The sequence below is a fragment of the Scheffersomyces xylosifermentans genome, assembly GCF_036884685.1.
Source record: "Scheffersomyces xylosifermentans strain CBS 12540 chromosome Unknown RJT20scaffold_4, whole genome shotgun sequence".
NCBI lineage: Eukaryota > Fungi > Ascomycota > Pichiomycetes > Serinales > Debaryomycetaceae > Scheffersomyces > Scheffersomyces xylosifermentans.
In genome coordinates, this window is record NW_027042942.1 from 1,473,190 (window position 1) to 1,498,754 (window position 25,565).

At 40.4% G+C, this 25,565-nt stretch overlaps 9 protein-coding genes across 9 annotated transcripts; 4 read left to right on the forward strand and 5 right to left on the reverse strand. All coding sequences in view use genetic code 12, as the record gives it.

The window, feature by feature from the left end:
* Nucleotides 1–158: 158 nt before the first annotated feature.
* RPC31 (DNA-directed RNA polymerase III subunit) lies at nucleotides 159–1,247 on the forward strand. The gene has a single exon (XM_064917271.1). The coding sequence runs from the start codon at nucleotides 250–252 to the stop codon at nucleotides 943–945; it is 696 nt and encodes a 231-aa protein (XP_064774570.1). The 5' UTR covers nucleotides 159–249; the 3' UTR covers nucleotides 946–1,247.
* Nucleotides 1,248–3,448, reverse strand: RRP9 (Rrp9p). Its single transcript, XM_064917272.1, has one exon. It carries the CDS (start codon nucleotides 3,333–3,335, stop codon nucleotides 1,698–1,700), a length of 1,638 nt encoding a protein of 545 aa, XP_064774571.1. The 5' UTR covers nucleotides 3,336–3,448; the 3' UTR covers nucleotides 1,248–1,697.
* A 733-nt stretch (nucleotides 3,449–4,181) lies between these two features.
* Nucleotides 4,182–4,562, reverse strand: RJT20DRAFT_135245 (uncharacterized protein; the record flags this gene model as incomplete). Its single annotated transcript, XM_064918387.1, has 1 exon — nucleotides 4,182–4,562. The coding sequence occupies one exon, from the start codon at nucleotides 4,560–4,562 to the stop codon at nucleotides 4,182–4,184; it is 381 nt and encodes a 126-aa protein (XP_064774572.1).
* Nucleotides 4,563–5,352: 790 nt separating this feature from the next.
* RJT20DRAFT_45086 (uncharacterized protein) lies at nucleotides 5,353–6,212 on the reverse strand. Its single transcript, XM_064920196.1, has one exon. It carries the CDS (start codon nucleotides 6,189–6,191, stop codon nucleotides 5,436–5,438), a length of 756 nt encoding a protein of 251 aa, XP_064774573.1. The 5' UTR covers nucleotides 6,192–6,212; the 3' UTR covers nucleotides 5,353–5,435.
* Nucleotides 6,213–6,663: 451 nt separating this feature from the next.
* RJT20DRAFT_128416 (kinetochore-associated Ndc80 complex subunit) lies at nucleotides 6,664–8,901 on the reverse strand. Its single transcript, XM_064917273.1, has one exon. It carries the CDS (start codon nucleotides 8,820–8,822, stop codon nucleotides 6,789–6,791), a length of 2,034 nt encoding a protein of 677 aa, XP_064774574.1. The 5' UTR covers nucleotides 8,823–8,901; the 3' UTR covers nucleotides 6,664–6,788.
* A 2,693-nt stretch (nucleotides 8,902–11,594) lies between these two features.
* RJT20DRAFT_45098 (uncharacterized protein) lies at nucleotides 11,595–13,693 on the forward strand. The gene has a single exon (XM_064920198.1). The coding sequence runs from the start codon at nucleotides 11,837–11,839 to the stop codon at nucleotides 13,241–13,243; it is 1,407 nt and encodes a 468-aa protein (XP_064774575.1). The 5' UTR covers nucleotides 11,595–11,836; the 3' UTR covers nucleotides 13,244–13,693.
* On the reverse strand, nucleotides 13,694–16,829 carry RJT20DRAFT_45097 (uncharacterized protein). Its single transcript, XM_064920197.1, has one exon. It carries the CDS (start codon nucleotides 16,718–16,720, stop codon nucleotides 14,144–14,146), a length of 2,577 nt encoding a protein of 858 aa, XP_064774576.1. The 5' UTR covers nucleotides 16,721–16,829; the 3' UTR covers nucleotides 13,694–14,143.
* Nucleotides 16,830–17,932: 1,103 nt separating this feature from the next.
* Nucleotides 17,933–19,608, forward strand: RJT20DRAFT_145539 (major facilitator superfamily domain-containing protein; the record flags this gene model as incomplete). The annotated part of the gene is made up of 5 exons (XM_064918803.1): nucleotides 17,933–18,525; nucleotides 18,565–18,646; nucleotides 18,701–18,899; nucleotides 19,006–19,306; nucleotides 19,344–19,608. The coding sequence occupies 5 exons, from the start codon at nucleotides 17,933–17,935 to the stop codon at nucleotides 19,606–19,608; spliced, it is 1,440 nt and encodes a 479-aa protein (XP_064774577.1).
* Nucleotides 19,609–20,508: 900 nt separating this feature from the next.
* On the forward strand, nucleotides 20,509–22,037 carry DRE2 (electron carrier). The gene has a single exon (XM_064920199.1). The coding sequence runs from the start codon at nucleotides 20,820–20,822 to the stop codon at nucleotides 21,879–21,881; it is 1,062 nt and encodes a 353-aa protein (XP_064774578.1). The 5' UTR covers nucleotides 20,509–20,819; the 3' UTR covers nucleotides 21,882–22,037.
* The last annotated feature ends 3,528 nt before the right edge of the window (nucleotides 22,038–25,565 follow it).

The window sequence follows — 25,565 nt, forward strand, 5'->3', positions numbered from 1 at the left end:
TTTGGGCCATTTTCATCACGTGACAAACACTCTACAATACTGCGGCGTGGTTCCAACTCACCGAAAAAACTCACAATTCACATGGTAGCGCGGAAAAGTTTTCCTTTAGTGCAGGACCACAGCGGTTGATTTTCATCCATCTCAATGTTTAAGGGCATTGAAGACGGTTAAAGAACTGGTATTTAGTACTATAACAGTAGAGTTGTTGTATTATAGACCTGGCTAAGTAGCTTGTAGAGACCATAGAAGATGTCGTTTCGGAATAGAAACTCCGGAAAAGCACTTTTGCCCTTTGGGCTTGACTATAGTGACGTTTTGTCTACCGACTTTGGGACTGAAAAACCTCAGTTGGTGTTACCTGTGAATGGACCATTGACAGAAAACGAAGAGTTGGCAGCAAAGCAGTCGATTTCGTTTGCTAAACTAATGGCAGACGGTCCGTTCTATACTGGAAAAGTAAGCGATGTTGCTGGTAATGGCCAGAAGGTACAAGAACAAAAGAGCAATACTGCTCCAGATGGCATACAAAGATACTCAGATAAGTATAAGAAAGTGAAAAAAATCGGAAGAACCATAGAAGAGCACCCATATCAGTTGGAGATGTTCCCAGAAGAACTATACTCTGTCATGGGAATAACAAATAAACAGAAAAAGAAGCTTTTGTCGTTGTCAACTTACAAATCAAATGGTGGATTAACCGAATATAACGTACTTAACGGTAATGATGATGATAAGGCTAATTCCATGTTGGAGAAGTTGAAGAGCATGGCTGAGGAGTTGGATGACAATAATGAAAATAAGGACGAAGAAGCAGAGGATTTGGAAGAAGATGTAGATGACGAGTTTGATGAAGACGATGACGATGACTACAATGCTGAAAAGTATTTCGATGATGGAGATGACGATGGAATGGATGCTGGTGGAGACGACGAGGCAGCATTTTAGGGAAATTGAGTTGTAATAGAGGGAAAATAAGAATGACGAGAGTTCATTTAATTAATAGAAGCAAGGAAGTCGTCATCAGCATATACTGGTTTAGAAAGAATGAAGTGATAATAAGATCTTCTTGTAAGATGATCTGGTCTCCATATCTAAAAGTAGTTTTTAGGGGATAAACTACACCATTTAGAGCCAGTGATTACTCTGTATTATAGAAACAGCCAAAATGTATATTAGCTATATATATGAGATCCTTAAAATATATACAAAGGATTCTAGAGAACAACAGACATACATTCCTTGATACAGCTTAAGGAATCACTACAAAGAAAGTCATATAATGTATGATAACATTCGTGGCTTCACAGTAATATAGCACAATGCAACCTTATCTGCCGAATAACTACACTTGCTAGCTTTCTACGTAGAGCATTTTCCTCTACAAAATCTTATCGTAATGCTTATATGATATAAAATGCTTCTATCTATGTATACAAGATATGAGGGCTATTGAGCCCAATTATGCTAGGACTATGATTGTACTTTGCTATCAGAGCCGACTTGATGTGATGAACTCCACTTTTAATGTGATGCCTCTGCTTTTATGGTGACTTCTCCTAAGAAGTATTATATGATCTAGAGTAGTGACCTTAGTGTTCGTGCCATGCCTTTGAATACGTAATATGCTTGAGATGAGACTCCTATTCGTGCTTGTAGTCGTCCTCGTCATTCTCTGTTTTATTATTCACGTGGATATATTAAATATCAAAGGTGAAGCTCACTAATGCATTTCTTCCTCCTTCAACCTTACCCAACCAACGACCGAACTTGTGCTCCTTACTCACCAAGGCATACACCGACAACTTCTTATTCTTCTCACTTCCATCCATAGATATCTCAGCACTGTCAATTCTCACCACATATCCGTTGACATTAGAGATAGAACCAATTAATTTGAATCTGTGTAACCTGTCGTTGTCCACCTGCCATACCTTGATTGAGCCGTCAAAAGATCCAGTAATGAAAACATCACTGAAAGGAACAGCGTGAATGGCGGTGATCCAGTATGGATTCTGTTCTGGAACCTGTCTAACTGCCTTTTCTTCCGATGTCTCAGCACTGGCTTTGGCTGGTGTGTATTGTGGTTGCAACCCATGTGCCAATCTTTCCGTGAAGAGAGCCTTCTTCTTGGCCAAAGACCATAAAGCTACATTACCATTGTCGGATCCAGTAACAAAATGCGATTCATCGTTCATGGAAACGACTTCTATGGAGCCTTCATTATGGAAAGGTAACTCATCTTCCGGGGCGGCCTCGTTGTTGTTATCGTCATCTCTTCTTTTCTTCTTTCTCTTCTTTTCGTCAGAGTCACCTCCTCTGAATGTGAGTCTCGATTCCTCAGCAATTTTCCAGAACATGGCTGTTTTGTCTCTACTACCGACGGAAACACAAGTTTCTCTGGCCAAAGCAGAGATGTCACAGATATTGTCTTGATGGCCATAGAGGATCTCTAGTTGTGTAAACTGGTTTATGGAGTATGTTCTTATCTTCAAGTCAGCACATGCAGCATATAATTGATCGGAGTTTCTTCTGAATACAATAGAATTCACTGCTGATCTTGTTTCCAACACTTTTAAACAGGACAAACTCTCCGTCGACCATATAATCAAACGGGCATCAGAGCCACCTGTCACGACGTATTTTCCATCTGGTGATGCTGCAACACAGTTTATGGCACCCCAATGATGGTTATTGGTGGAGCTTTCATTATTGATATATTTGTGACCTCCCTTATTATGTCTTATTCTCTTTGGCTTTTTACGTGAATCATGGGAGATTTCCCACTTGATGAGTTCTGCATCCTTCGACACAGTATATATGAATGGATATTTCACTGCTAACGAGGTCAAGTTCTTAGACCCTATTCTAGTGGTGATGACTTTGGTAGAATCATCGATCTGAGATGAAATCTTGTCCCCAATGAATTTGTACACATAACCTTTACTTTCAGCCACATCCACCTGTAATCTCTTTGCAAGAATATCGTTATCCAAGTCCTGGGCATCGAAATCTTGTTCCTCATCATTCAATTCGTTTGCTTTCAAGTTATCCAAGTATTGCTTTGCTAATCTTCTTCTTTTCTCCGTGGCGTTTTCGTCGGCAAATTCTTCGTCCGACGAGAGTTGGTCCTCATCGTTTTCATTAGACAGAACTTCAAGGGTTTCGCTCTCTTCCTCGGAATCACTCATTCCGCTTATTTCATCATCTTCGTCTTGTGCTCTTTGTGGAGTGTTGGATCGACTTGAGTTCTTCTTCGATCTCGACGTGGTGCTAGTGACTTTGGACGAACGCTTTCTTTTCCTGGAGGGATCTGACAAGAAAGGGTCTCCGGCCATGGTGTTTATTTGTTATTTAACTATGTTTTTCCGACACTAGAACCGATTACTTCAACGTTTCTTCACCATGAACCCAATTTTTCACTACAAATCTGAATTTTTTTCGATGCCATCGGATATCTGATCACGTGACAAATTTTCAGTAGAACGCATCAACAGAGTAAAGAGAACATTCAGTAAGCATTTAGTGAGCACTTAGTGAGCTTAAAAATACTGTGAAAGATGCTTGTTAGTGATAACATTATTCTATTTTTATGGGTGCTATATATATACAGCTAGCTAAGGTCTATATGGTTTTGGAGGGAGAGATAAGAGATACGGGTCCACGTAATTAAGGCAAGTTTTGTATCAAGAAAATCCGTGTTATTTCAAGCCCTTTCTCATTTGTGTACTCATTCACAAACACAACCAACGGTTCCCTTAACAAAAAAAGTATGTGCCAGTGAAATATTTCACTTGTAAATGATTTTTTTCGGTGACATTTTTTAGTGACATTTTTTATGAGTGCGACTCACTACCACTGTTAACATTCAGAGAGTGCTTTGTGAAGACGGAGAGTTGTTGCTGGAGATGGATATGATGGATTTGATTGGTATTGTGGATTTGGCTGGTATGCTTGATATGGGGGAGATAATGGATATGGTAGATTTAGTGGAAATAGTGGATATGGTGGTATCGTAGATTATGGTGGAAATAATGGATATAGTAGATTATGGTGAACGGAAATGATATATATGGTAGATACGTAGATTTTGGGCATATACGATACCATAGTATATGAACTATTCACGGACTTGGGAAGAACATCTCCCAGTTCTCATGCTCAGCAAAATTGTCTTCTTCTGTCTACTCTTCCAATAAGTCCTCAATGTCATGGTCCTCGGCGGCGTCGTAAGCAGTCTGGTGTCTTTGTCTGAGTTCTTCGGCAGCCTCTTGCAATGTAGCTTCTGTGTTTTTGACATTCTTTCTGGTTCTCTTACCCCATCCAAACGTCTTGGCTTCCTTTCTCAACTTCTCCTCCAACTCTTCCTTCTCCCTTTTCTCCTTCTCGGGCTTCAATGCGGCCTCGCGCTGGTCCTCGGCATGCTGCTTTTGAGCAAGCTTCTCGGTGGCATATTTCGTGTAGTACTGTCTTGCGATCAAGTAGAAACAAACAAACACTACAAGACGAAGGTACTTGATGAACGAATCTCTGTCTTTGACGTAGTCGTCAAGGAACTCGAGCATTATGCCTAATATATTACGGTTGAAGCGACTTTTCCAGTTAATAAGAACACGATCCGAAACTACGAATTCCTCCTGGTCTTATACTGTTAGGTTGACTACAAAGAGAGCGTTGAATTATTTGTCAGAGTTGTTTTGTTAATCCCTCATGCCGATGGATATCACGAAAATCACGGCTGGGAGAAGAGTGGTAGCGCCGAGAGTGATGGAGGCGATGTGTATGTGCAGGGAGTGACATTACATATGTCAAGTGGTGGTGGTGGTGGTGGAAGGAGGTTCACCAGCGAGGGTTGAGTATAAGTGATAGGGCTGCAGCGTAGAAGATGAAGGGAAGAATGCGTATGTGCTTTGGGGAGTAATCTCTGTGCAAGGAGGACAGCTTTCTTGTAGATTCCGCAGAGCTCCTAGAAGCAATTACAACAATACATATCATCCTAACATGGATTGTATTTTTATACCATAAAGAAAAAAAAAAGAATAAGTCAAGACGGTAGCTAATAGGACTATTCACACAGCACAGAACTTATAGTTACAATAAAATGAATACAACAGCTCATAAAGACCCCCTCGGAGTATTCCTATTACTCCCACACAACTGGGCAAAAGCTTACAAAGACAAGAAATGTCGTTTGCAACCATTAGCAATAATGTCGGAATGTTAAGACAACGTATAATACGACATATATAACAACCAACCAGTCCTATTTGCATTGTAATCTACAGCTTTGCCCAAAAGATGGAAGAAAATACTCACAGCTATAGTGTAAACTGTTCAAGAAGTTAGCTACGCCATATTTGCTTCATTTAGAGTAAATTAAATTGCATATTGGTAATACGTTTCTCCTTCATTCTTGAATTCAATACAAATCTCCTGAATTAGAGCTCATCATCGTCTTCATCACTCATAAATGGATCCAACTCTGGGAAGTCTCCAACCTCAACCTGTTTGGGCTTGAGGAAACTTCCATGCCCTGGTTTTGCTTCGAAGATCTTGACTCCGTCGATAGAACCGTTATTCTTTCCCGTTGGCTCGTCGAATTCAACGCCAACCCAGATGTTTTCACCCTTATCCAACACCTCGATCTTCCCTATGTATTTAACAACCCCTCTTCTTTCTCCTCCAATATTTATGACCCTACATCTCTGTCCAACCTTCATTGTCTCTGCGATAGCAAGGTTTTCTTCGTATAACTTTACTTTGGCGCTGTCGAATTCAGGATTGAATCGTCCGAGTTTATTATTCTGCTTCCAGCTTAGCACCGTATTGGTCTTCTTTGCGTATTCTTCTTCTGAAAGTTTGAACTCCGCATCAGGACTAATATTGTCTTCGTCTAAGCCTGCGAGCTCGGAGTCAGGATTCGTGTCAATGACATGCAAGCGACTGAAAGGAACAATATTAAACTGTGTTACCGTTACCTCTTTGTCAGCTTGCTCATTATAGTTACTCGAATCAGCGATTTTGCGTGATTCATTTGAGTTAGCAATAGGATAATACTGAATTGTTTGGTACTTTGGTTCTATTCCAGTGATAAGCTCCAATCTTGTTTTGAGATAATGCAAGTCCCATTGTGGAGAAATTCTTCTTTCCGACGACGTCAAGTTAGACGTCACATATATGCTGATATCGCTCATTTCAACGTAATCTTATTGCAATCACAAAAGAAGTGTTATATTGAATTGTTTCGTGAATCGTAAACAATTTTCTTAAAAGGGAAACTGGTGGAAATAGAGTAGTGCATATGTGGTTGATGTGTGGATGTTTTAATATGGTAGATATATAGAGGAGAGATCACGTGAATTTCTTTAAAATTGTATGAATTGTATGGTGAAGGGGAGTAGACGTGAAGAGGTGTAGAGTTGAAGGAGAGTAGAGGTGAAGAGGTGTAGATATGGAGATATACAGAGGTAGAGACTATTATGTGATAGTTAGGTACAGAGATATGAATTGTAATTAGATGATTGCTCTAAAAGATTCAATAGGTAATTCTATAAGGTCACTTTTGCAAGAATCAGATAAATCTTGAAAGGCTGACTTCAGGATAGAAGTTGGAAGATCCATTCCCACTACAGAATTTCTCCTTTTGGTTATTATTAACAATTTCATCTCCAAAATATGATGGAAAGTAGTAATCTATTCAGCTTAATTATACAGAGTTCTAATGTTACATATGCTAAATTTAAATAACCTCTATTTCCCATTTGTTGTTTCACTTCTATCCAAGATTGGACTCATGACTCCACTTCTCCCAATTCACCCGTTGTCAACTCCTTATCTTTCTCGTTCTCAAGCTCTGAGTTCGTGAGATCATCAAGATCCAACAAGTTGCTCTGGATACGGACTTTGAAATTGGCTATGAACTGCGACATCTTGGCACACTTCTCGTACAATTCCTTTCTGGACCTTGAAATCTGATGGTCCACTTCACTTTCTTTAAAGTTAATATTGACTAGCTCAGTCTCCAAGCCGATCACTCCTTCATTAGCGTTCACCTGTATGGCTTTCAAATCTCGATTTAATTGCTCTATTTGCGCAGAGCAAGCAAGACTATCACTCATCATGGCATCATATGACTCATGGTAATTGTCTCTTGAACGATTATATCTATTTTGCAAGTCTTCAAAGTACTCCTGTTGTTCCTGTATTTTCTCCATTAACTGATCATACTGTTCCAGTAATTTTATGTTGTCATCCTTGTACTTGTGGACGTTGTTCTTGATTTCGCTTCTGTATTGAAGGAGACTCACCTTTTCATCCCTTAAGATTTTGTTGATAATTGCGTCAGGTTCAAAAGCTGGGACAATACTAGTATTCGGATCAGTCGCACTTCTTAGAATATCTTCATTGAGTTTGATCTCGAAGTTGTAGTCAGCCGACTTTACCTTCTGAATGGTATTATTGTACAGATTAATAAAATTTTCAAGGCTCTGATAGTTTTTGATCAAATCTATCTGTCTGCTTTCAACGCTTGATCTTGCATTCTCCATTTTCTTGCTTATCTGATCTATTGCTTTGGACAACTGGTCTCTTTCAATATTTAGGTTGTTTATGTCGTTTACCGTTATACCTTGGCTTTCAATTTTTTCTTCGTACTCCCGCTTGACATCATTAAGTGCCTGGATCTCCTTTTCATAATTATTTATCTCAGTTGAGCACTTCTTAAGAATTTCGGCCCATTTGACTTTCTTGGATTCCATTTCATCTATATATGCTCTGAACTTTCTAAGATCATCGTCTAAAGCACGAGATTTCTTCTCAGCTTGCTGCAATTCTATCAATTGTCCGTTTATCTCATTGAATTGACTTTGAAGTCTAGTGTTCTCTTCTTCCAAGCTTCGGATGTCTTCGATCAAGGCGGCGTTCAACTGCTCAAATTGGAGTCTCATTTCATTATAGAACTCAGAATAGTCATCTCGCTCATTGATAAATGCATTATACGAGTCTCGTATGTACTTGATAAAGATTCTATCGAATTCATCTCCAGGAGAAATTAAAGAGTCATCAACGTCAAGATTCACAATGGCCAAGTTGAGTTTCACCAACCAGTACAAAACTCCTAGAAAGGACGGCCAATTTTGAGCTCCAACGGCGCCGATTTGGGAACGATTTATACCGTCTATATATGGATAATTCAAATTCTTCAATAGCGTATGCACTTCTTTCTCGACAGAACCATGGAATTGATAGTAAGGGTCGATTTTGTTATAGAGAAACCTGAAAATCAGAGTGAAATCCTTTTGTGTCGGTTGCTGGAGACTTTTCTGTGTTATGGCGTGGTTTGTTTCTAGTTCGAACTTATTTGCTACTAAGAAATCGTAAATTTCCAGCTGAATGAGAGCTTGGTACTGTTTATCTCTGAGAGGACGCTGGTCTACCGCATTAGATCCCGAATGAAGCAATTGTTGTGAAGGAGTGTGCTGTTGTTGAACCTGCTGCTGTTTCTGCAAAGAAATCGCGTTCGAAGTGTAAGTTTGCTGTGAATTCTGTGGTGTTTGTTGGGAGCTGTGCTGTGACGATGAAGGAGGATGTAATTGCTGGGAAGATTGACTCTGACGACGCTTATTTGTTGAAGCTGGAGTAGAGAGAAGCGAGAGTCTCTTAGCCACCGCTACGTTACTTGCACCGTTGGTACTGTTGATGGTGTTACTGAGACTTTTGGCGTCTAATGGTAGTCTGGCGATATGAAAAGATGACCGAGCTGCAGAGCCCATTGTGAGGCTTTTGCCCGTAGACTTGCGTATCAAGGACGAGGGCGGATTACTCATGATTTCTGGGGTTACACGGCAATATAGATTGTGTGGTTAACGCCCTGACGCTATGAGTATTACTGTCCTTACAATGAAACACCAGAGGAAGAAGTGGTTACTTTTGATGTTTGATTTGGTTTTAGTGATTAATTTAAGTAAACATTGGGGGATGTGTGTGCAGGAGATGTATATGTGAATCCATGCTGCAGTATTATGGGTAAGAATAGTATGGAAGTCGCACGAAGGAGTAGTATATGTGTAGTTAAGTAGTAGTGTTATATTGATATAGTATTGATATATAGCATAGTTATGCTGTACTATTATACTGTAGATGTTGTATAGTTATATAGTAGAGTTATATAGTAGAGTTATATAGTAGAGTTATATAGTAGTGTTATATAGTAGTGTTATGTAGTAGTGTTATATAGTATAGTAGTGTTATTTAGAATAGGGATATAGAGTTGTTTATATAATATAGTGATATAGTACTGTTATATAGTACTGTTATAGTGTATAGTGATGTAGTAGTTTATGGTACTGTTATTCTGTATAGTCATATAGTACTTTTATATAGTATAGTTATATAGTACTGTTATGTAGTATAGTTGTACAGTTATACTGTATAGTTGTACAGTTATACTGTATAGTGATATAGTACAGGGCTGGAGTAGTGCTATAAGTATGGTAAAATTATGTATACATATGTAAAGTGATGTCGGAAGATGGAAGAAACTGAACAAGATGGTACGAGGTGTATGCAATGGTTATGGAATTCATGAAAAATTGGAAGTTTACGGAGGCCTAAAGATAGAAGTATGGGATGGGTTGGAGAGGTGCTATGCAAAGATAGTGCTGCTTAAGTAAAGTTACGGTGAGCGGGAGTTACTGCGAGCGGTGTTATTGTGACAATAACAAAAAGATAGTGATGCTTTTGATTGTTTTAATGATTCGAGAAAGTGTCTAGTGTTATGGGACAAATAGCCGTTCATTATGAAGAACCAGGAATGTCATTCGAACGAGCGGAATGGTGTAGAAACGATTTGTCTAGAATGATAGGTAGCGACATATACCCAAAAAAAAGCTGAATAAGAAACCTGTTAATACTAGCAATAAAATTAACAACCAGAGAAGACCATGACATCTACTATGCTATGTAATACGGCAAATGCAGTATACAAACGGGTTGCTTAAGTGCATTAGCGAATGCATATGGATGTTTATTAAACAACGAATTGGTGTAGTTATTATAAATAGAATGACTGTATAGATTATATCGTCTATGGAATTTGTAACAATGCAGTACCATCCCACGTACATACCATATATTCCTCTTATTTACCATTGCTAGGAATCGTAAGACATTTCGAAATCGTGGAAGTACCAAACTTATAAGAAAGGAACACATTGACAATGGCAATAACAAAAAAGGTTGTAAAGAAGTAACGTAGCAAAAAATGAAAAGATCGTCTCTGGTTACTTCTTGCGATTGGTACGACTAGGTCATATCTTGGAATACCGTGGATTCTACGAGGAAGCTTCCTGAAAAAGTTACTACAAGGACAGGTAACACGCACTACGGACTAAAATATATCAAAGTAAACAGAAGATCACCGAGTAAGAGCTTCTTTAGGCTTTGGTTTGTTCCACCGCGATAACCGATAACCATCCTGGATTTCACAATGCAATTGACTTCAAATCTATGTTGTATATCATATAACGGCTTAACTTGAAAATGTGCTGCCAATAGGCATAAAATACCATTTAGAGTTTAGGAGAGGTAAGTCACATCCAATTTACTGATTCCGAAGCCCACAAGTATCACAATTAGTATGTTACTGGGCTGCTCACGGAAAAGCATTGACCTTTAAATCCTCAATTCTTTTCGGATGTTCACACATTCTGATGGCTCAAAGTGACTATAACCAACATTTGTCAAGTCCACAAATCCTAGTATAAGATCGGAGATTCAGCCTCACAGTGAGTTGAAGTACTGTAACTATCGTTTCAACCATCAGTCAATATCTTCCCCATTCCCATCTATATCCGCTGTCAGTCTTTTCCACTTACCCAGTGACAGCTCATAATCGATAGTTGCAAAATTGTATCCAGGTATTGGGGTATATGCAGTATAACAAGGGGAGAATTAGACAGATGGGGAAAAGGAACTGCTATTTGCATATTTGATTTAATCAGAAATATTGACTACATCGCATTCTGATATGACAGTAATGAACCACTACTTGCTGTCACCTTCCTGAAGCCCATACGACCTTCTGATCAGTCACTATGTTGCACCTATTTCGCTCTAAAAACTTCCTTATAGGTTCTCTCACTCACGTGATCTATATCCTCAAGCAATCCAACACCCATACCGCAAATTCACTAGCCTCACTATATTTACATCCATGCCGCTGATTTTCCGCTCTTTCCTGCTGGGCTATTTTCGGAAGGTGAGCCGCACCCAATGTGAAACTCCCCCAAAAAACCTTCCAAACCTGTAAAAATGCGTGCCTGTCCCTCACCACCACCCACAACCTGCAAAACACCATCCGCTTCCAAATCCCAAAACAGAAAACAGAAAACAGAAAAGGAACACTTTACAACAACAGTTTCTTTACTAGAGACAGTGATTGTCGACAGAAGACGGAGTTTTGTGAGTCGGCACGAGAACAGAACAGTCTCTAGAGTGTTATAAATACAATAATTGCCGATAGAAACAAGCCGCCACGCCCAGTATTGCCATTGAACAGACGTTGTTGTCCGTGGTAGTTGGTTGTATTAGAAGTGCCTTAAAATCATCGTTCCAGCTGAGCTCACGTGATTGAGTGGATTGTTCAAATCGACACTTGCCATAGAAACCAGTTTCATTACCAGGAAAAACCACGGAAAGTCCAGGATTTAGAACCATTCGAACCAGGGATTTGCTGATATTCGTGAACAGCGTCTTAGAGCAAGCAACCCCTTTTTTGTAGCCGTTCTGCTTGCCCAGCGCCTCCCGTATCCATTGTGTGTCACGAAACACACAGTCCACAATGAGCACAGGCAAACCAACCACACCTGTGTCTTCGCCCAAAGTTCTCCAGTCAAAAGGTGGGATAAGACCTTCGACTCCACCTCCATCTTCATCTGCGTCGCATGTATCAACAAGCTCAGACGAGCGCCAGCTTCGCTTCTCAACAAACTACTTAACAACACCAGAACAAACGGCAGAAGTGCCCTTTTCCCCCTCATTGAAGAGAACTAACTCGGGCAGTTACAAATCTCCAGACTACAAATTGAACCAGCAGAACTTAGCTTCTCCTTACTCCGCTAATTTATTAAAGACTCCAAGACATACTGGCTATGACTCGGCTGAAAGACGTTCTAAGCTACAGAAAACACCACAATATTTCTCTTCAGCTAAGAAGTTGTTCCAGAATGAAGATGGCATACCGAATGCGGGAAATTCCGGTAGTCCTAACAAAGAAGATCTTTCTGAAATAACCTCACAATTGAAGAATAGGTTGAGCTCAGCTCTTGGCAAATTACAAAGAGAAGATATTAATGGCACACAGAAGAATCATATATCGTTCACAGAACTTTCATTTGATTCAGAATCGTCCCCCACAAAAAAACTCAAACAAGAAGATGACAGACATGTATGGTCACCTTCAACCTCTCTTCAAAGGGCTAACTTAAACCTTCAGACCTTACAACAATCTCCCATTCCTAAGACCAATTCATCACCGCATTTAATACAACCTGCCAACTTCATCAATTCAAATTCCAATTCACCTTTGAAACAATCACCATTTTTGCATAACGATTCCGAAAGCAGACAATATATCAATATGCCATCTCCTGATGAGGAGTCAAGCGCTCACAATGCCTTATTGGCTGCCTTATCGCGCCAAAGGAGGAAGTCGAGGACGTCGTTTTCAAGCTCTTCGAAACGTAGATCACTGATCATCAATTCCAATGAAGAAGGCTCCACTCTCATATTGCAACAGCAGGCACCTGCGAAGAATGGTACAGATAACTCACATCCGGTAAAGTTACCACCACTTAATATAGCATTGGGAACAGAAATCAGAGACGAGCACTTTCCATCTGGATTGCTGAGTTTTGATACGAAGGATTTTGAAAAGAATCCGAATGAACAGGATGCAGTATTATCGCTTATGTCTTTATCGTCTCCACAGGCGATTAAGTTCACTCATAGCAGGACGCATAGCCTCAACAACAATAACATAAACTCGCCGTCATCCTCACGTTCCTCGCTGGTTATTGTACAGAGCCCTGTAAACGCGCAGACTGCACTTTCGCAGCCACCTCCCATCCTTCCACCAATATCCAGATTAGTAAACGATAAGAAGAAGAAGAACAAACTTCCTCATGCAAATTCAGTAGATAGTGATGCTACCGACATCGACGATGACCTTACAGACGACGACTTGTAGGTGCAGAGAGTACCTTAAACTTGTTTCAGAAAAAAAGAATTCAAGAAACCGTGCTTCATTTCATCTTGAATCCTGGGGCTTCAATTTCATGCTTCATGCTTCATTCTGTACGAGACACTTATTTACACTAACGAGTGCGACAGATACGCAACGCAAGGTCTTGTTGTCGTCTCACTCCTAATTACGGGACGGCAAGATCCAGCTTCCTACTTTTAGAATTCTCTTCAATTCTCTTCTTAGTTTTAATTTTTACTTTATCTGAATTTTTTGAAGTTGCAAGTATCAAACAGGTTGCCATGCATTAACTTAATTTCTTCGTTATGTATTTCTAAATATACTTTTGCTACATTAGAAACTTTCGCTACGAACTTTCATTCCCCGGACAGAGATTTACAGTGTTGACAACAAAGCGATTCGTTCTTGAACTAGAGACTAAAATCGCCCACCATTGAAGTGAACAAAGAAACGGCTACACCATTGATTTACTACTCTTCCCTAAATGGTTAAAAGTCTTTGTTGGTGTTTCATGTCGCACGCCCCAAAACATGAGGACCCTTTCTTAATGGGACCCTGGATAAAATTTAGACCAGGCATGGCTAAAGATCAACGGTTTATACTCACTAAAAAGCCTTAGGTCTCCTGCGCCAAGTAATAGGCTTTCTCTATGTCTATGCGTCAAAAAAATTCCGGTGGCATGCCGTCTAGTATGAATAAGAGGGCTAAGGGGTACAAGTGGGTCAAGGGGTACATATAAATGTGCAATTATATCTGTTATCTCCTAAATTAATAGACCGGATAACCATTGTTCCGGCAATCGCTTAGCAGTTTGACAGCCTAAAGCTTTTCATAGCCCGATAGGTGCATCCATGTGGTGCTCTTGAAGGTGCTCTTTACACGCCTCTAGACAATGTGCTCGAAGTTGACGGGTGCCAACTTCTGGTCGGTATGTTCTACGGTTATAATCCGAGGGTCTCCCGGAAAGAGGTCAAAGCCATTGTCGCAAAGGTGGTAAGACTCTTTGGTTTCCAAAGAAATACGCAAAGACTTGACAGGTCTGTTGGTAGACACTCTAATAGTCTTGTTGTCAATTTCTTCGTACGAAAGCTTCAACCCTTCGTTAAGAACTTTCCAGTCCAAGTATTTTAATGGCAGCGGCCAGTCGCTGCTTCGATGCATAACCTCGCCTTCCTCATTTAGCAAGAGTAATTCAATAATACAATTGCCATCTAAATTAGGCGAAGTGAAACTTGTCAATACATCAGTCACAGAGTTCTTTGCCAACGTAATATCAACCTTTTCTTGTGTCTCCAAAAGCTTTCCCGTCTTGTCATACAAAGAAATCGACGCAGAGAGATTGTGCAACTCATCGTCACTGAAACACCACACATCAAGAGAATAGGAGTACTTAGCGACGTAATCATGCAAAGGCGTCTGCTCAGCTAAGTTCTCCGGTTCATGCGGATCACCGATTCTCTCTTTAACCCTATAACAGGCAATTCCAGTAGCAGCACATTCTCTCTTGATGCCATAATAGGCTAATTTGGGAGCATGATTAAAGTCAGCGATACTCCAGCTTGTGACAGGCCAACAGTCATTGAGTTGCCATACTAAAGCGCCTCCACATGCAAAATCCTTCCACTTTCTTATCCAGTAACGATATGCCAAACTGAGGCAATCTGACTGCATGACCTGAGTGATGTACACCCATGTCTTAAGGTTAAAGTTGACTGGCAAGGCGAAGTTCTCCATAACATATAAGGCGAGACGTCTTTCAAACCCAGTTGACTTATTGTGGTGATCCATTAAGTATGACTGTGGAAATAACTGTTCCTTTCTGGTAATGGCTTGATCTAAAGTAGAATAGTCCGGAAGAGCAAGCATTCCGAACTCGGAAACAAAACGACCTGCTAATTTACCCCAATCCTGATATGGTTCTTGGGTTCCATGCCACACATTCCATTGATGGATATCTCCAATAGTCAAGTCTGCAGTATGTATACCTGTGTCGGAGTATGGCGATCCAAAGCGGTAGGCAGTTTGGGCCGTTAAGTCTGCCACAAGTTTTGGAAGAACTTCTTCATAGATCACTCTGGCTGGAAATTTGGTATAGGAAGGGTCTTGGTCCTGTAATACTTCAAGGACTTGGTAATCTTCGTTGTTGCCAGCGTATATGGCAATACAAGCATACTTTCTTAACCTTTTTAATTGATCGATAACCTCTTGTCTAACATTGTCCACAAATTCATTGTGAGCGGGATACACTGCGCAACCAAACATAAAGTCTTGCCATACAAGGACACCCTTTTCATCACAAATACGATAGAAATCATCAGTCTCGTAGATTCCTCCTCCCCACACACGTAACATATTTTGGTTTCCACTAATAGCTAATTGTATCCAGTCTTCATAATCCTTTGTAGTCAAATCGGAGATGAAAGAATGTGCTGGAATCCAACAAGAACCCTTCATAAAAATGGGGATGTTGTTGATTTTGAAATAGAATGAACGACCAATTTTATCAGAATCTTGAATAAGCTCTATTTTCCTGAAGCCTGTCTTCGTCTCGTCAACGACTCTTTCACAGAGGTGCAACTTGAAGGTATAGAGGTTTTGGTCACCGTGACCTGCTGGGAACCACAATTTGATGTTTTTGAGGGCATAATGAATCGTTGTAGATGCCTTGACTACCGAAGTTTCGATAGTGTCTACCAATCCATCCGGTCCAATAATGGAGATTTGCATTGTGGACAGTTCTTCCTCCTTTGGAAGGACTAGGTCCACTCCAAATGTCAATTCCGCTTGAGTTAAAGCCTCGTTTAAGGAGTACTGAACAAAAAAGTCTTCAACATATGGTCCACAATGGAGCGTGACTGGTCTCCATGGACCGCACGTTAAAAGCAATGGACCCCAGTCCCACCCGTAGTGATACTGGGGCTTTCTAACGTAAACTCTGGAGGATTCTCCATTCCAACAATCTAAGTGACCAAACTTCTTTTCAAGAAGACGGCCTTCACGCAAACTACTCTTGAATACAATTCTCAACTTATTGGTGGAACGAATTTCCTCCAACACATCAATCTTGTATTTTCTGAACAGGTTGTCGCTCTCAAGAATGAGCTTATCATTCAAGTAAATAGAAGCGAATGTATCCAAACCGTCGAACACGAGATAATACAGCTTGCAGTCGTTAACCCCGTCTACCGTAAAATCAGCACCGTATTCCCAATCAGCCTGACCAACCCATTGAACGATTTTCTCGTTATCATCAATAAAAGGGTCTGGTATGAGCTTGTTGTGCAACAAGTCCAAGTGGACCTGTTGTCCGTTCGTACCAGGCTTAGCTTTGTGCCAATATTTGTCGACAATACCCGAAGCTTCATTCAGGGTATCGGAAACTTGGCGAAAGTACCAATTGGTGATTTCCAAAGAATTCTGGAAGGTAGCGTCTGTAATCTTTATGCTTTGTTGCTCAAACATTTTCGATGAGATTTGATGAGAGTTTCAAAACGATAAAGAAGATGACGAGAAAACCAATTGATATTTAAGTGCCCTAAAACAGGATACCTCGAGGTGCAGCTTCGCTTTCTGTTCCAAGAATTGTTTGCTTCCTCTAAATGCCGTTTAAATACCGATTGCTTTATCCAAATTGCTGCAATAAAAAGACCACTAATATTATTTCTTGAGACCTCCCCTCTTCATTCCGTTCCATCGCTCCATTGTTGCACCACCCACTGAAAAACCAAGAAAATCCGGGGTAAAATACTTCTATGTCGGAAAAACCTCATTTCATATAGAAATCCATCTTCGATATGCTCTTGTTGACACTGTTCAATGGACGTCTTGCTGTATTTGGTATAATGGGCCGGGATTTTGATACTGTCTTGGTATTTTTCTGAAAACAGTGTAGTTGTCCGTTCTTGACATATCATCACTCCCATGGGGTTCTCATCAGTTCGCAATGGTTTGGATATGTGGAGTGGTTAGGATATATGGACAAGAAGAAGACGATGGGAAGGTAGAAGAGGAGAGCCAAGCAATGAACTTTTCGTACGAACCTGACATTCTTGTAATGTCCACCAAATTCATCAAAACTGTCCCAGAAATCAGGTTCTACATAGCCTGATGAAAGCGTATTGAAGACTCGTTTGCATTTTCTTCTATGGAACTTTATTTACTGTGCCGGTAAAGCACGGCTTAGAGAACCCTGCTTTACCGAATCTTCTTCCTTCTTACACGGCGTGATCCCAACATGGCCTTAGAATAATATTTCTCATAGTACCCCAGAATTTGCTTGTTACCGGGCTCTCCCCACAATGTAGTTGCTAGTTAATGACTGCATTTATTTTCTTACATTCTGTGGAGGGTGAAGATAAGAAGATTAGAACGTAGTTTGGAGATAGGTTACGGTGGAGGGGGAGTTTCGGAATAGATGCGGTTTGGGGATATAAATAGAGGGACAGAGATCCGAAAGCATAGCCATTTGAAATAAAACAGATGGAGTAGACTATTCAATAGCTAAAGCTTACAATAATCATCAAGTTGGCTGGTTGTTTTTTTCTTTGGAATCAATTGTTATCTATAATTGGTTGTCAGCTGCGATCGGCATTGCGATAAGAAGCTGCGAGGGAAAAGCTGCAAGGCACACGTTATAAATTACATCGCTAAAACTCAAACTTCGGTTCAATCACCATGTCTCGCTCGGTTACTTCAGGCGATTCACGCGAGGTGAAGGAGGCGCTAACCGAGACACCTACAGGCAATGAAGTGCTTGGCCAAGACAAGTCCGAGAAGGTCGCTGTTGTCGCAGCAGAGGATTTACTCGCCAACCCGGAACAATCTATCAAGCAAATTCTCAAGCTTTACCCTGTCAAGTCATACTGCAGATCCAGAGATTTGCTTTATATTGTGGTCTTCGGATTATACCTTTATTGTACCATGAACGGGTATGATGGAAGTTTGCAAACTGCTATTGAGACATTGCCAGAGTACAAGGAATACTTCAACTTTAGAGATTCCGCCAGCGACACTGGTTTGGTATTTAGTATCTTCCCAGCAGGTGCTATCTGTGCCACTGTCTTTATTTGGTTGGGCGACTATATTGGTAGAATGCTCACAATTATGATCGGATTGCTGGGAACTATTGTTGCTGCCATCATTATTAGTTGTACCAATGACCATGGCACCTATATTGGTGGAAGATTCTTATTGAGTTTCTTTTCTACTATTGCAAACTGTGCTGCTGCCATGCTTTTGACGGAATCCATTCCTCAGGACATGAGGTGGTAGGTGGGTTGCTATAACACGTTTTACTATATTGGAAGTATCATCGCAACATGGACAATGTATGGAACAAACAAGAATCTCAGCGGTGCCCAGACGTTTAAAATTGGATTATGGCTTCAGGTCTTGTGTCCAGGTATCCTGTTGCTTTGACCTGTGATATGCTTTTGTATGAAGTTTGGTGACTGGCCTAGATACCTTTACTCGAAAAACAAAGTAGAGGAGACGAGAGCTTTCATTGTGAAGTTTCATGCCAATGGAGACGCCTCTCATCCTATTGTTGACGCGGAAATGGAAGAGATAGGTTACTCATTTGAAACAAATGGTTTCTTAAAACCAAAAGACTACTTGAATTCAGCTCTTTCTTCCACACAAAGTCAAATAGGAAAAGAAGTGCATTGGTTCTTGCTTGGTCCTGGTTTAACCAGTTCAGTGGTAATCAAGTCACCACCTAATATATGACAACCTTATTCTTACATTAGGAATTAAAAATGCAACCACGAGATTGTTGTTATCAGGTATTAACTCTATCTTAAGTTACATATTTGCTACTTGTGGTGGTTTGCTTATAGATCGTCTTCCTAGGCGTTGGGTTTTGCTTTACGCTAACGCTGGATTTGTTATCTGTTTTGCAGCATTGGCAGGTTCAGTGAAGGCTTTCGATGCGGATCCCAAAAACGATACTGCAGCATCTGCTGGAATTGCTTTCTTGTATATTTTCATGACGGTTTTCTTTTCATTTGCATTCACACCATTGCAACCTATTTATCCAGCTGAAATTATGTCCAACCATATGAGAGCTAGAGGCATGGCACTTTAGCAATGTTGCTTCATTTGTGAACTTGTATTCTGCACCAGTTGCCATGGAGAATATCAAATATTGGTATTATGTCTTATTTGTGTTTTGGGATGCTTTCCAGTTCTTAATTATATACTTCTTCTTTGTCGAGACATGTGCTTTGACATTGGAAGAGATCGAGATTATTTTCAATAATGATCATACGGTTAAGGAAAGCAAGAGGATGTCGAAGGTCGCCAGATCCCATGCCCATAAGGAGAGTGAAGACGAAATTATTTCTTCTTAGGCGCAATAAATGAATGTTAGAAGTTCAGATGGAAGCTTTGAGGCTCTATGTTGTTTATTTTTTGTTCAGGAGCAAGGCCATCTGGTAGCCTTAACGAGGCTCTTCATAGCACTTCATCAAGTGATTGTTTATGATCACTTCTATTTTCAAAATGTGTGAAGAGAGCTGTTCATTAGGATTAATAAAAAGTTAGGTAAAAATCTGTATTTAGAAAAATTTAATGATTAAGACTTATTTTCACGTTATTTCTTTTGAATTCAAGAAGTTAATGGATGCAACTCATCCGGAGGTTAGTAGTAACTTTTATATTCTTAAACCTCTTCCCAAGTATATCAGGGCTCTTCTGGTAACTAAAAGCTATTGAACTCAACAACACTTTATCATTGCCTTTGCTAAATAGCAATTAAATCCAAAAACCTACTTTAATACTACATTTGGATGCCCCAATGACAAGGATTTTATATTTAACCTACGCCCTTACCATCCTTCCCATCAAGCTTAACACCGGCGAAAATCACCATTTTTGTACTCCTTTCAAGACCCCGCCTCAAAACACCTCCAGACACCTCCAGACAGATTTCCATCCCAGGTCCAGATCCGTTCCGAAAAGTGGAGAATCCCTCTCGTGATTACTTTTCTGGCCCACCATCTTACCTATGCTTACTTTCTCGCTGTGTCGATTGGCTGCAATTTTGTCTGATTATGCATCACCTGTCCCAATCGGGGCTGCTGACACCACCAGCTGCTGCTCATTACCAATGTGCTCACGTAATCACAACTGCCAACTCCGCTATCGGAAACTATGAGCACGTGACCAAATTCACGTTCTTTAGCGAAAAAATTGCCAGTTTTTTCTTTCTTTTTACTAATTTGTCTAATACGCAGAATCGTTTGGAAGGAGTTAGATTTCTGATGGTGTCTCTTTATAATTAATATATATATTTGTAAGTATAAGTATACTATTGTTCATTATAGATCTAATCAGATAGTGAGAGATATATTATCTGTTGTTATAGAAGTGATAGTGAACTGATATACAAACACAGAGTAGTTACCTATCTGACTGCCTGACTGTCTCTTCACGTTCTTTGTGTCCGTACCGCTGTACTCATTGACTTTGTCTCCGCTCTTTTGTGAGAACCGTTTACTGCCAATTAGTAATCCGATAGAAGTCGGCTACAACACACGAAAATCGATAAGATCAAAGTAGAATGTCTAATATTCTCTTGTTACTACACCCTACGGTGGTCACCGACCAGCATTTGGTCGAGTCAATCAAGCAAAATATCAAGAAAAGTAACCCCTCAGACTACCATCTTGAACAGCATATCATAGACCGTGTCACCAGAGGAGATGTGGTCTTAACCCACAACTCATACGATAAAATCGTCTACATAAACCCCAATGAAGACCACCAGAACATACCGGTGCTGTTAATGAAGCATCTCTACGAAACATTGGTGGATGACGGTGAACTCTCAGGCGACTTGCCAACGGATCAAGTGCTAGACGTGTTGATGACTGGATTCATCGTCAGTGATCTGGATAACAAGACCTGGATTAAGCCAAAACCTGTGGAGTCAGTCTCTATACCCCTTAAGAAGAAAACCGCTGCTGCAAGTGTCAAAAAGCTTCCTGCTTTCAAGAAGTTGGGCGTCGTTTCTTCTCCTAGCAATAACAGCGCTGTTGGTTTAACTGACACTTCAGCTTCCAATACCGATGAGGAGAATGAAGAAGCTAACGCAATGAAACGCAAACTAGACGATACAAAATTGACATACTTTAGTGATTCCGAAAACGAAGAGGACAGCGATGACAATGATGATATTGATGATATCATTAATGAAAACGATTTAATCTCAGAGTCAAACTCTTTGGGCCTCAGAGCAAACTTAATAGTGCCAAAGGCATGTGAGTTGCCTAGCGGAAAGAAGAGAAGAAAGGCTTGTAAGGATTGCACCTGTGGTTTGAAAGAGATCGAAGAACAGGAAGAATCACAGCAAAGATCCCTTCAAGACTCTATCTTGGGTAAGATGGCACAGTCCGCTACGTTGGAAGCCATCAAGATTGAGGAGAGATTGAAGAAGCAGCCTGTGAAATTTACAGATGAAGATTTGGCTGAAATAGACTTTACAATTCAAGGAAAGACTGGTGGTTGCGGCTCTTGTGCTTTAGGCGATGCTTTCAGGTGCGATGGCTGTCCTTACTTGGGTTTACCGCCTTTTAAGCCAGGTGAAGTTGTAACAATAGACAGTTTAGGCGAGGACATATAAGGGAAAGTATGACTAAGTATATTTATTCAGGTTTATGGATTATTTTGAGCATCTAATAAAAGTTTAATTTAACTCAATAGAGAAGAGACGGTTGCTATTGTAACATTCGTATCGGGAAGACAAAGCCTTCTACAAAATATAGAGATCAAACTCTAATTAGTTCTGGGCGAGAACCTTGATCGCAAGAGCATAACAAGACGAAGAGGATTCCCCCACACGACAGCTCAGAACGCTTTCAGAATGAATGCCTTCGGCATACCTCTCAAGGATTCGCAAGGGTTCACGGCGATTCCCTTTGTCAAAATAGTCGGCTATGTTGGCGACAACAATATCTGGACTGATAATAATTCGTCGAATTGAGAAGACTAATTCAGTTGAATCGAGGCTGATAAATCCGAGTCAATTTCGTCACCAACCTCACATGTGGCAAGGTTTTCTTTACCAGGATAACCAGCCACGAGTTGGTTGGTGCTCGAAACCTATGTACTGCTAAGGCCGTGGAACCTAAACTATTATGCTATGCTGAAATTGGATCGATCTATTGTTGCTAGAAAATACGAGATCGCCAAAATAAAATTGCAACCATTCAATTGCGACCAGATTAGGATAATAGCAAGGCAAAGTAAGAGGAGAAGAAGAGAATAGGGTGTAAATAACTTATTGTCTGCACGTAACGGCAGTATACGCAAAGTCAAATAGAATAGAGTTTCTGGTTTTGGGCCTTGGAAGAACTGCTGTTTGTCGATAGGGGCCGTAGGTAAAAATTGCAAATTTCAGGATAGGAAGAAGCTAGAGATTCGGGAAAGGTTCCATCAAGACGGTGTATCGTTTTGAGCTGCTATGCTACAAGGTTTTTGAAATATTTATGGGGTGCTTGTGCTTCATAGTGCATGTTATACTTGGCACTTCTCAGAGTTCAAACCGAAACCCGGCCCGGATGACATTTTCTTAGGCTCTTTGGTGATAAAGAGTAAGGACAAGCAGATCTTGATCTAGGGTCCCTATTGTAGCTCAACCTTCTTGTGGTGCCGTATAAGGTAATGTTGATTCTAATACCTTAATTCGGCAGTAGTGATGAACAACCAGATAGAATTCCAAACATGCTGACCAGTGCATAGGATCTTACATTAAAATTTCATATGATAACATAAACTCTATGCATGGATCCTGGTATTGATGCTAAAGTAATATTTTTTCAGTATGCTGTAGAACCAGAAGTTAGCGTCCAGTGACCTCCGTAGTTGTGGGGGATATTCCAGTGGAACTAGGACTGTGCGCTTACTTAGTGGTAACGAGCCCAGTGTCTTGTACAGCTTGATGGCACCGTTAGAAATAAAACCATTCACATTCGAGTGAAATCCGGATACTTACAATTAGAAAACAGTATGGCCGATGCTCTAAACACCAGGTTCTATTATTAAGGGGGCTACTTATGGATCGACATGTTAATTCAGGAGAAAGTACATTGATAATACCTGTACTACCGGGTTTGAGATCCCCGGTGATGGAAAAAATTAGTGCTATGGGGCTTAAATACCGGTCCGAAAAGTTGATGCTGTAGTATTTTTCCTGTTTAGGACCATTCCGGATGTGATGAAAATGGTCGCTGGGTTTACAGTGCAAGAGCCGGAAGAGTACTTTTGCGATGGACCAAAGTGGAGGTGATGGGCATCACTGATGCTTCAGGACAAGCCCAGAAAGCTTGAGATCTGACTAGCAGACAGGGTCGCGATCTTAACTTATAGAGTTGACTACGAAATGGCTTAAGAGCTTAATTCTGTTTAGAGCAATTTCATCTTATAGCTATATTTTTCGATGTCTAAAAGTATTATCTGGAAACCATATGGAGGAAGTTTGTCGACTGGTAAGGAAAGGCCAATGTGCAACTTCAGACTAAAGATGTGAATAATATATTATTATTTAGGTCAAGTATAAAGCCGGTTTTTACTCTATACCAGGGGTAAATTTAAAATGTGACGGTATGTCGACGTCAGCAGGTATTTGTCCCACTGACGTATACGATGATACTTCACGAGTCAAAATGTGAAATAGTTATTTGTTAATGTTTTACTCAAAGGAGAAGGCACGTCGTTAAAAGAATTCGGTTCCTGAGCATGCTCCGGTCCAAAGATCGTTCAACATACTGCTGTCATGGTTCCTGGTTATTGTTTTTGCCAGCATGCACGTCTGAAAACCTTCTGTTTACAGGCAAAAAGCAGGAGACTAGCATAGGACAATAGTCTATTAGCAGCCAGGAACATAACAAACAAGTACCACCGTGCTTCGTCTAGCACCAGGTAAACAAACTCTGATATTATTTAACATATTATGCTATTACTTTTTAGTATTATTGCTGATTTGAGGACTATTTATTATTTACAGATATTATTTCGGTCAGGAGTACCAACAGCTGAACAATCCATCAACTGCTTCTACGACTATTTCTTCCCGATATTTGTTTCGTTAAGTACAACCCCAATGTAACCACGGTATTCCTCACGGTGGCTCGTAACCGACTCACTCTGGTTGGGGATCTAGAGGAGATCCGGGTGTGCATGCGCCAATTACGGAAACTGTGTACGTGCCCGGAATGAGAGTACATGGGGACTAAATTTGTGTGCATCCGGAATTCACAGGTGCATGTCAGTCTTTGGCTCTGCTTACCTAGAACGCCTGTCATGGACAATGTGGAATTGAACGAACAATCTGTCTTTAGTCAAAACAATGGTACAGAAAACCTCCGCCAATTGTATCTTTCAGGTACAGCATTATTTTACTCCGAAACTTACACATGGCCGCATGGTAGATCGCAGACGGATTTTTCTCCATCACCTAGGTCGAATTTCACACTTCCACCATTTTAGATTTTTTAATCCAATGCGTACATGTACTTAATCGTTATCCCATAATCATCGAGCATAAAAATAAAGGTCCACCAGAAAAAAAAACTCACCAAAGCAAGCCAGCGGATGCCCCATTCATGGTGGCTAAATAGGAACAAAAAGTAGAAAAATTTTTGTCGTCACTATACTAACTTCAATACCATGTTGATAGACACTGACGAGGACGTTAGTGCAGTTGCTTGCTTCCTTTGTGACATATCAGCGACTCCATTTTGGTTCCAAGACTCACAGGCTGCAATGTTACTGTTGCATAGCAATTTTGCAAGCACTACAGTAAAGGATTTGTTGCCCCAACAGAGGATAATGCCGGTGAGTAAGCCATGCACCGTAGAATGTAGCTAATTGGGAACACATGAAAAGGTTCATAGCCCGATTAATTATGCTCGTGTCTCTCAAAATTACAGGCTAAGGGGTACCTAAATGAATATGCTGATTTCGAGGAGGACCAATACAGCAAACAGCTGATGGGCTGTTTATGTACAATCTAGAGTAGTCTTATCCGCCCCAGTTACCAAACTGCATTGACTCTTATATCCCAAATCATATTCATTTCAATCGAATATGAGGTAGCAGAGTACCGTAAGTTCAAGGTTTTTAGAAGTATCTGGTGCATCATTGGGGAAAATGGCCGTTCCAGACGCAGGTTACTTTGGTTCCTGAAGTTCATCCTGAAGTGTTGAATAAGATTGTCCAGTCCACTCAAATTATGTTGTGTTGTTTATGGCCAATTTCGGTGATTATCTTTGAGCCGTATCATCATGAGTAGCATTTGTGAGGTTGG